At 38.3% G+C, this 11,530-nt stretch overlaps 1 protein-coding gene across 1 annotated transcript; it reads left to right on the plus strand.

The window, feature by feature from the left end:
* Positions 1 to 2,414: 2,414 nt before the first annotated feature.
* LOC127218538 (uncharacterized) lies at positions 2,415 to 10,984 on the plus strand. The gene is made up of 5 exons (XM_051179554.1): positions 2,415 to 2,525; positions 3,121 to 3,289; positions 5,809 to 6,056; positions 7,086 to 7,225; positions 9,710 to 10,984. The coding sequence occupies exons 1-5, from the start codon at positions 2,468 to 2,470 to the stop codon at positions 10,982 to 10,984; spliced, it is 1,890 nt and encodes a 629-aa protein (XP_051035511.1). The 5' UTR covers positions 2,415 to 2,467.
* Positions 10,985 to 11,530: the final 546 nt, after the last annotated feature.

Consider the following 11,530-nt stretch of genomic DNA (forward strand, 5'->3'; position numbering starts at 1 on the left):
ATAAGGACAATTTAAGAGGAAACCCTAGATCAGGGCCACTACATAAAGACCACATAAAGGACTACTGGGACCATGGAAATAAGGCCAACTCCAAGAAACCAGAAATTCAGAGCCTCATTGTGCCAAAACAATTACAGACATATCTTCCAATCTGTGAGACATGACATAGGCTCTTCCTAGAAAACCTGTGGGAGTAAAGCCTTCTGGAAGTTTGGGAATCTAATTTCATTCCCGTGTGTTCAAAAGGAAAGTATGGAATCAAAGAAGATTACTTTCAAGCCTGATGATTTAATACTGTCTGTCCTGCTTTCTATTGGATTCCCCAGGGACCTGCCAATCTTATTTTGCTCCTTGGAGTGAGAATGTCTCCTTGATGCCTCTCCTACACATAATTGTTTGCTTTCACAGGCTCACATGGGAGGAGAATTTGTCTTAATATTGTAAACATGATCCTATGTTGAAGTACTAGTGGGGAGAGGAAAGATTCTAAAGAAAGATACTTATGCCTATTTCTTTGGCTATCACACTGTCATAAGTGTTTTGTTTTTAAGTATTTTGTTTTTTTGAGACTGGGTTTCACTGTATTGCTTTGGAGCCTGTCCTGGAACTAGGTACGTAGACCAGGCTGGCCCGGAACTCACAGAGATCTACCTGCCTCTGCCTCCCGAGTGCTGGGATTAAAGACCTGCACCACCAACACCTGGCTTGTCATAAGTATTTTAAAACTTGAAAAATTATTGTTCTTAACAGGAATGAAATAGTTGGAGCAGCTGAAGCTGATCTCCATAGAAAAGACACTGAAACTTCCATTTTACATACCAGTCAAAGGAACGGACATAAGTACAAAGAATTCTGCCATTACAGGACTCGGTGAGAATCATATATCCCATGAAACCAACCCTTTTCTTTTTTTTAAAAAGAAGAGTCATTAAGACCCCTATCTTAACTGGGACAAATTAAAAAAAAAACTGTCTCTGCAATAGCAATTTAGAACAAACAAGCCTACATTCTCTTTCTCACTGATGCAAGGACTGTGTAACATGTGCCACACTTGCATTTACATATTTCTACCATTTGCTCCATGATTTTCTAGAAATTATAAGACAGCCATAGTCATGTTGGGGAGGAAATGAGGCTTCTTACTCCATCTGTTTTGGCCAGACTGTAAATAAACACATTCTTTTTTCTTTCTTTCTTTCTTTCTTTCTTTTTTTCTTTTTTCTTTTTCTTTCTTTCTTTTTTTTTTTTTTTTTTACCAATTTCTGTTTCATAATTTTTTAAAATACAGTGAAACCAAGATGGCATATACCTAAGTATCTGTTGACAATAGGCCAGATTAAATATGACATATGCAAAATAAAAGAAAGAAATGAAGACCATCTTTAGAAAGTGCTTGTTTATTCTAGAGGCAGAAGGCAGGAAGATCTCTGAGTTCAAGGCCAGCCTGGTCTATACAGTGAATTCCAGGACAGCCAGGACTATACAGAGAAACCCTGTCTAAAACAACCAACCATCCACCCAGACAACCAACCAACCAAACAGTAAAACAAACAAATAAACAAAAAGCTGGAGCTGAGCTACATAAAGATGCCAATGGTACAATGGTGCTTGTAAGAAGTAAGGTTTTTCCTCCCGCCGCCTGGTCTTGTCCCGCCACCGCGCCAGCCCCAAATAATGCACAGAGACTCTGTATTTGATATTATGCTGTTGGCCAGTTACTTGTTTCTTATCGGCTAGCTCTGTCTTAAGTATTAACCCATTTCTATGTATTACCGAGAGCGGAGGAATGGCGGCTCTGTTCTCTCCAGACTCTCCATGTTGACTCCTCCTCCCTACTTCCTCTTTCCTGCCAGTCTCCTAGTCCCTCCTATCTTTCTTTCCTATTGGCCAACAGTGCTTTATTCATTAACCAGCATGAGAAACATATACAGAATGACATCTCTCATCAGGTACCATAATCACTCATTCTATATAGCAGAGACCTGAACATTTCACAATAGACTGGGACAAATACCAGCTGTTCTCTGACCTGATAAAGCATTGAAAAAAATGTATAAAAATATAATGCTTGCTTTTAAACTGTGTTGCTGCCCCCAGTTCTCTATCTTTTTTTTTTAAATTTTTATTTGGTTTGCTCTGTTTTGGGGGAGGTTTAAGACAGGGTTTAATCTGTAGCTTTGGAGCCTGTCCTGGAACTAACTCTGTAGATCAGGCTGGCCTAGAACTCACAGAGATCTGCCTGCCTCTGCCTCCCGAGTGCTGGGATTAAAGGTGTGTGCCACTACCACCTGGCCTGCAGCCATCTTTCTAGACCTCCCCCCTCCCATATAGTACAAGAGGAAGAAAGGCTCTCACCATAGGTATTACGATGTCAGACATTCTATAACCTCTGAATTCTGCTTCTAGAATACTAGAGTTGCTGTTGCCTCGAGATTTCCACAACACACCTCTTGCCAGCTGAGCCAAAATGAAGGCTCTATTTTGGCTTTTCTGTGTGTTGTGTTTTGTTTCTTACCTCTGTGCTGGTAAGTCATAGATACCTGGACATCCTTATGTATTCTTCATTCCCTTCTATGTCCAAAGACCATTCTGCTGTCCATCTCATCCTTATTTTACTTCTTATCCCTTTCATAACTAGTTTAACCTCCTTCTTCACTGCCTTTTCTTATTCTCTCCTCCCTCATCTACATTTACACATCCTCTTCCATTTTTTTTACTTCCTTCCCCTCTCTACTTCTAATTTCTGCCCCATCTTTTTTAATTTCACTGCATCAGATAGAACATCTTTGCCTAGCTTTCATTTAGTTTACATTCTCAGAGAAGAAAAGGCATATCATCAGGTTATGGTCATGGTGGGAATATCACACATCTGCTCACACAGAAGAAATCCCACATGTGAAAGAAGTTAGGCCATGATGAATAGGCAACAGAAACTTTGTAGCTTAGCCATGATGAATAGGCAACAGAAACTTTGTAGCTTAGCCATGATGAATTGGCAACAGAAACTTTGTAGCTGAATTTGACTAGATTAACTAAAAAACAATCAGAAAGTTCATCAGCATTGATATTGTTTTTAATGTTATCTTCATCCATTCCTATAACTATCATACTCCTTTTCAGTGCTCCAAATTCCAAGACAGAGTTTGAGTTCAAGCCCATTGATTGGAAATCTATCACCAGTGGACAGCTACATTGATATACCATGGCTGGTATCTATGCCTGGAAATTGTCAGGGTATTGTCCTGACTCCATGGCTGATACTCTCTACAGCTAACTGTCTGAAGAAATCGTAAGTGGGTGGTGGGGAAGAATGGTCTGGGGTCTTGGATATGGTTAAATGAGTTTTTCTTTTTAGGACTCCTGCTGGTGAAATATTCCAGAGAACTCAATGAAGAAGGTGCAGATAAGAATCAATCATCTTTTGGTATTAAAATCATATAACTGGCTTGCTTCTATTATCTAACTGAATTCTTTTTTGTCTTCTTACACTATTGTACCATGGTCTGCATGAAAGGCTGTGGGACTAGGAAGCCATGTTTGGTTTCATTTTTGTGTGTTTGAAACCTTTAAAAAAGCTTTATTTAGAAATGTATGCTTTCATATTGGACATCATTTGTAGTTGAACTTTTTTTGTCAGGTCTGTCAGATTCCCCAATAATTACATAGAGACCCATTCATAATTAAGAAAGCTCAGCCCATAGCTTAGCTTTGTTTCTAATTAGTTCTGTCTCTCTGTCTCTCTCTCTGGTTTTTGAGACAGGGTTCCTCTGTAGCTTTGGAGGTTGTCTTCAATCTCACTCAGTAGACCAGGCTGGCCTCAAACTCACAGAGATCTGCCTCCCAACTGCTGGGATTAGAGGTATGAGCCACTACCACTGCTCGGCTCTAACTAGCTCTTACAGCTTAAATTAATCCATATCTTTTAATCTATGTTCTTTTATGTGGCACAATTACTTTTACTCTGTATTTCCATGTTGCTTCCTCTGTGTCTTCTTATTTCTTCTTCACAACATCCTTTGTGTCTGGAAATCCTGCCTAGCTTTTGGCCATTCAGCTTTTTATTAAACCAATCAGAGTAACAACATCTTCACAGTGTACAAAAAGATAATTCCATAACACAGTTTTATCTTAGTTTGGATTGTCTTTAGTGATTCTATTTCTACTTTCATGTCTTGAACTATTTTTCCTATTCTGTTTTACTGTTTGTGTTTTCACAGACTTCACTAAGGATTTTATTCATATATTCTTTAAGGCCCTTGAATATATACATAATTGCTATTTTGGAGTCCTTGTCATGTGCTTCAGCTATATTGCACTTCTCAGAGCCTATTGTAATAGTGTTACTGTGTTCTGGTGGAGGCATATTGTCCTGTGTTCTGGTGGAGGTGTATTATCTTGGCTGCTAATGTTTGTGCTTTGTGCTGGTGTCTGGGCATCGGGGAGGATGACTGAGGTGATTCTATGTGTCAATATCGGGTCTTGTCCTTGTTGGGTGGGTATTCCATTCCTTGGTTTCTGTTGCACCCTTTAGATGTTAGGGAAGCATGCTGGCTGTGGGTTCCATGGTAGAGAGTGCTTCTTCATGTTATTTGGTGGCAGAAAGGAGTAGAGGTGGGCTTACAGGAAAGGCTTAAAGGGGCTTCAGGAAAGAGATAAGAGGATCCTGTCTACACTGAGAGGCAGGATCCCTGGAAATTGCAGATTTGGTAGAAAACATGAATTTTGCAAGTAAGGTGCAAAGAATAATTTGAAGATACAGCAATGAATAGGCTAGGGGACTTTTGGTTTGAACCAGGAGTTGAACTCTCCAGTGAATGGAGTTGAGGAGGGAAATGAGGCACCTGTAAGCAAGTTGTTACCAGGCTCAGGATGAAAATGGAGAGAATAAAATGGAAGGCAGGAAGGTTAGTGTGAATAACTTACCTGAGCCCCTGCCAGGTTTGGCCCTGAGTGTCCTGGGTAGAAAGTGTTTTGAGGTATCAGGGGGTAAGCATAAAGAAATAGATATGGATAGAGGGAGTGGAGAAGGATGAAATCTGTGTTCACATCAAGATTAGGTGGAGTCCCTAGGGAATGGAGGGAGAGTAGGAGAACAGCCCTCTGCAAGCATGCTGCTACAGGGATGGGGAATGAGACTGGAAATATTTTAATGGAGGACAGGAAAGAGAGGAAAACAAACCACCTGCCTATAGTCAGGACCAGTGTGCCCACTGGGGGCGCCAGGCAGAAAGTGTGTCTAGGCGTGAGTGGCTGACAGAGGCTGAGTTCAAAGCAAGTGAGTCCCCAGGGATTAAAGGTGAGGTGTGAGAAGAGCACATACAAGCAGTCTGCTACAGGGTTGGGGATGAGACTGGAGTGATCGTAGTGGAGGACAAAAAGGAGAGTGGAAACTGCCTACCTGAATACCAGACTCTTGTGGACACTTGGGATCCCAGGTAGATAATTTGAGCTTATTTTTCATCTTGGAGAATGTTAAATCTGGAGACTGTTAAATGGAGTTTGAATACGCAGTCCTTCTTTTCTCAATTTATGGGATTCACTTAGATCCAAGCATACAGAACAACTTTTTGAGAATCAGATAGTTGGTAGTAGAGCTGTAGAAATAGAAAGAATCCAAAAGCCAATATAAGGCCTTATATAGCTATGGTGTGGCTTGAAATTAGGATAGTTTTGTATAAATGAAAAACTGGGTTATTTTATTACTTTGAATTTGATGCATGCTGCTAAACAAAGCCTTTCATAAGAGATTATATGGGAAATTCTTTATTGTGATCAATTAGATTATTGCACGTCTTTCTCTTACCATAGGAAACTGTCACACCTGGACATTTCAGGAGTAAATGACCCAGAAAGCATTCCACGTGGCCAAAGAATTTGCCTCCATCCCAAGTTTGATCCTAAAGATGAAAACGATCCACTGAAAGCGGATATTGGCCTGGTCATTCTTGAAGAACCACTCTATGGGGACGATATACCAATATCCCAGTCCTCTAATATATCCTTGAAAAGCTGTTCCAAGTGCCAATACAGAAGCTGTAATGTGTATGAATATCAGAGTAAGTAAAAGGAGTCAGGTTACACTATTTTGTGATTTCGGCTCTGTCACATGACTCATTTTCTAAAGAAATTAAGTCACTGAAGTGGGAAGAATAATCTAGAGGAAATGGTAGAGATCCTTAATCCATATTACCTCAGTACATTGGGAGATAAACTGAAACATAAGGACGAAATGGGATATGCCTGTGTTTAAGTCTAAACTCTTGTTACAGAGCTCTTTCTATACATAGGTATTTTAACTACTTGTTGCTATGGTGAAAGATCTAAGAGATTATTTGAGAGAGGATAGATTTATTTTGACTTATGGTTTCAGAAAGTTCCATATGTCTTTTTGTCTTATAGTACTGGGCAGAACACTGTAGCAATTCGAGCATGTGGTGGAGGCTGTTCTTCACTTCTTAGTAGAGAGAAGGGAGGAATAAAAGAAGGGGCAGAGGCATGTCCCCAGTTAACTGCCTCTCCAACTAGGGTGCACTTCATACCTTTAACCATATCTCAACTCTGCTATCATATTCAAGTGATTATTTCATTGTTTTGTTAAGAGCTGTCATGAGCTAGATGTTTGAAATTGCTATAAGACATGCTCCCATTTGGGCTTTACTTAGGTATTCCAAGGTGTTTCGGTTGTTGTTTTTTGAGACAGTCCTGGCTATCTTGGAATTTGTTTTGGAGACCAGGCCTGGCCTCTAACTCACAGGTATCTGCTTGCTTGTTGCCTCCTGAGTACTAAGATTAAAAGTGTGAGCCACCACACCCTGCAATCCAAGGTTTTTCTTAATCCAATCAAGTTGATAATCAGGACTAACCATCACAACAGGTTAAGGAAGGTATAAATGGTTCAAAAAGTCCAAGGTAAGGAGATGTCTAAAGAGAGGAGAGAATGGAAAGGGTAAAGTGGGAGGAGGAGGATAGGAAGGGAAAGGAGAATGTTTTGGCAAGAATATGTGATTGAATTGAGAGTGGTTACAAACCAAAATCAGAGATTGGGTGCTTTGGGTCTCAGCATCATCTCTTATGCATACCTTTAGGTAGCAGGAAGCTTGGAACCACAACAGTAAAGAGGATAGCTGTGCAGCTGCTAGACTTCTCAACATGCCACCATCAGCATTCCTATCTAGAGAAGACTGAAGGATTGTGTATTCAGAGTCAACCACGGGAAGATTGCTGGGTAACCATATGCAAAAGCGATATTAAGAAAAGGAAGGAAATGAAAAAATGTAGAATTCTATAAATATGCAAGTAAATGTCAGCTAACAGGACATAAGAAAGTTGGCACCAGGCAAATACTTGAATCTGGAAAGTTCCATTGGATATTTTAGAGGTATAGAGTCTACCACAAGGAAGGCTTTAGATACAAATGAGAAATATGAAAAAAATTAATCATTAGACACAAATACATTTTATCATTCTAATTTTATTATAATTTCTTAGTAGGTACCATAATAAACACAGTATGGCTCAAACTTAGCTGTTCACCTTTCCATGTAGAAAAGCTACAGAAAATAAAGGCCCATGCAGGAAAACTTTTAGGTACCCGCATATCTCAGACATCTAGAAATCACACAAATACTAGTGAATAGATTTCAAGGGAAGTGTTAACTTGAACTGTGGAGATCTGGACTAAGTTATTGAAAGGTATGCAAGCCTTGAATGCTAAGTCTTGAGAGATGAGAAATAACTTAAGCAAGAGCAGATGGAACATTAAGATGAGTAAATAATACATGAAAAGTTATAGAGTTAGTAGATAGGTTTCATAGTGGATAATTACAAGGGATGAAGTGAATATCAGTACTATTTCTGGAAATATATGTTAGTTTCTAGAAACACAGGGTTGCAAAAGAACTTCAACTAAGCATTTAGGGGACTGCTATTTATTTGGTGAGATAGAAAAGAAATATCTGAGACCAGTCCTTAGAATGTTAGTTTAATGGAGGAGATAAAGGAGCCAGAGTCCTCACAAACATCAGAGGGCTTACAGTAGAATGCAGGTGCTAGAAAGGACAATACATATCTGCACAGTATGAAATTAGCCCTGAGAGTAAAAGGAAAGTTAATTTAAAGTGTGTTGAAATTAATATTTCAGCTACTACTTAAAGATAAGTAGCCATTTACCAAATAGGATAAGAATAAAACAAAGTGATGGTATTCAAATCATGGGGAGCACAATAAGACAAGTCTGGAAAATGTAAAAATACCTTGATTTGTGTGTAAGGGGAAGTAGAGTACAAGGGAGGAGAGAAGTGAGATACAAATAACCATGGGGCAGATGATGAATGTGCTATTACCTAATTAACATAAACATACTGTATTATTTAGAGAATTGGTAGACATGCAAATATTTTGACAAGAGAAATGGCATGACAAAGTTTATATTCTGAAGTTTACTCACAGTGGTGAAAATGCCTAAAAAGGAAGGCTTGTTGAAGAAATGCAAAATAACAGTTTATGAGATACAGCATTTATGCACTCTTTATTCTTACATAATAACCTTATCTGAACTAGGATAATGGCAGTGAGGATAGGGAGGTTTATGTTCTCATCAATTTATAGTTTTGAAATGTGATCAAGAATAAGTAAATAATACAGGTGCTATTTAAATATTTTGAGTAAAATACACCAGGAAAATAAACATAAACAGGGCTTATTATAACCTTGCAATCTGAATGCAATCTTGAACAACTGGACTCTAAAGACAGTATTAGCCTAAAAAACTTGCAACACAAGATAGAAGAGTTTTTGTTTATATAATCCTGTTCAGTGGGATTAGGTAATCAAAAAAGAAATTTGTAAAAAAAAATAATAAAAGTGTTTGAATGGAGTTGAGGAAGACGTGATGAAGGAAGTCTTGGGTATCAGAGCAGTGTTACAAGTATAGGGTAGAGGAAAAGCCAATACAAAGATTTTGATGTGGAAATATGTAACAGAAAGGAGAGGCCAGGCTATAGCATCCTAGTCAAGACAACAATAATAGGTGTTGTCAAAGTGGTAACAAGGATTTCAAAGGTCTTATAAGCTGTTATACAAACTAATCTTTAAACATTGTTAAGACTTGGAGGCACTCACTGAAGGATTTTTAAGCAGAAAGACGTAGTTGCTTTTCTTAAATTTTAAGAGAAGAAGTTTCGATGCTGTATTAAAATCAGATGTAAAAAGGATAAGGGTGTGCCTTTTCATAAGGACACTATATTATTTATCAAGAATAGGAGCATCCCTAGAAAAGAAAATTACTGAATTTAATTATTAAAATACTTTATTGGGAAATTAAAGTATCAGAGTCATTATTTGCTAATAGACATATGTGGGAGAAGGAGAGGCACTAGGAATGATTTTAAGATTTCTTTTTAATTTTAAAACTTTAACTTTTGAAAGGTATTGTAACTGTTACTACAACACAGAGAAAAGGGGAGATTTTGAATGAAGATTATTGGTTCTTTTCTATTGTAACATTATTTGACATACCTTTTAGAAATACAAATTCAGTGCTGATAAATTAGCAGTCTGAAAATCTGTAATTAGTACCAACATACTTGAATTGTATGTGCCCATGTCTTACACTGGCATTTTTAATTTTCCTCTCTTCCTCATATAACATATGAATTGTATGCACAGTCGACTTCATACGTGACAAATATTTCTTGGTTTTCTTATTCAGATACAGAGAGCCAGTCCTGTTCTGTGTCTCCTAAAGAACCACTGGGAACTGGTAGGCCTCACACACAAGACTTCAAGGATATGTCAAAATCCCACTGTCATCATTAGAACATCTCCCTACTTTACCTGGATGAAACGATTCATCAAAGCATCTAAGAAGTTACTGAATCCAACTTCCTCCTTACATTGTAGGACATCACAGCAAATTGAGCATGTTCCGCAGATCAGACACAGCCATAATTATATTCCAACCGCAGCCTCTTCTAATTCCTCCTTGAAGCCTTTGCAAAGAAACTTGGGCATTTCTCCACAACTCAAACATATCAAATATTTACCAACAGTCTTAAAGTTTAGTGACACCAATGGCCACAAATTGTTCCTTGATAACAGCAACACCCCAGAAGCTATCAGGCTTCCAGCTGAGCAAATGAAGTTATTGCCTGGTGCCAGACTTACAGAAAATTCTGGACAGAATTTAAATCAAGTTACCTCTCTACCTAATGCAGGTAATTTATATACATATCCATTACCTCAGCTTGTTTCTGAAACAGCTATGCCAGATAATTCTCCTAAGGCTGATAGAGTGAAACCCGGGGATTTTGCAGGGGACAGTCCTGATCAGTCTTTTGATAAAATCATGGCAGATATAATTAAACAATGGAGTCCATCAGCAGATGATGGAGTGGAGCCTGTGAATTCTAATGACACCAATACAACTGATGATTCTTGGACAGAAAATGCTACTGATTTAGATGACTATACAAACATTTTGAAAGCCATTCAAAACAAATCTCAACATCAAAACACAACTCAGGCCAACGTAGCACCAAATTTTCCTTCGTTTGATAAAGAGGGACCCTGGGAATTTTTTACTTCAAGTGGATCTGCTACCAAAACAGGTATGCCCATTGAGTCCTTACTAATAAAAAAACCTTTTGATCTCCCTCCTGTTGAAAATACAAGGATTCCCCAACCAAGTGGTACAATTGAGCCCTGGAGTTCTCCCTCTGACTCTAATGCAAATTCTCAAGATCAACCAGTTATTGATTCAATAAGAGCTAAGAATCATCGTGTGTCTGATGCAGATAGACTCCAGATTGTACCAATGGCCAATGTAGGTATATCCTCAACTTCTAAAGCTGCTACCTATGCATCTTTGCCTAATGGTCTTCAGTCTAAAAGCCCTCCATACCAAATTTCATTCAGTACACTATTATCAAAAGGCCAGTCTTCATTTAAGGACATGATACAACCTACAGCTGAAATTCAACCATAACTGAAAGCTGATTCTGAAAAAGCTGGACTTCCACAGCAATCTTAGCACAAAGTATTAGTAATGTGAAGTAGACAAATCAGGAATTCTTGTCTGTATTGAAGCTCATATGTTTATTGAGAAAAGTTACCTTCACTCCCCTGAACAACCTATAGCCCCATTTGAAATGCCATTTGTCCTAATGGAAAATTATATAACATCCATCTCTTTTCAAAAATACTAAAATAAAAGCAAATTAAAAAGCAAATATCTTTCTTGTTAATTAGATCTTGTTTTGTGCTGAAGTTAGTAATTTTTGTTTTGTTTTGTTTTTGTTTTTTTTGAGACAGGATTTCTCTGTGTTGTTTTACAGCCTGTCCTGGAACTAGCTCTATAGACCATGCTGGCCTTAAACTCACAGAGATCTGCCTGCCTCTGACTCTCAAGTCAGCAGGGATTAACGGCGTGCACCACTGATGCCTGACAAAGTTTGTAATTTTTAAGAGGATTAGTTTTTTTTTTTTTTTACATGTAGAAGGCTTACATGTTGAAAAATTATTCCAACAGGAT

This window comes from Phodopus roborovskii, unplaced genomic scaffold (genome assembly GCF_943737965.1).
Source record: "Phodopus roborovskii unplaced genomic scaffold, PHOROB, whole genome shotgun sequence".
Taxonomy (NCBI): domain Eukaryota; kingdom Metazoa; phylum Chordata; class Mammalia; order Rodentia; family Cricetidae; genus Phodopus; species Phodopus roborovskii.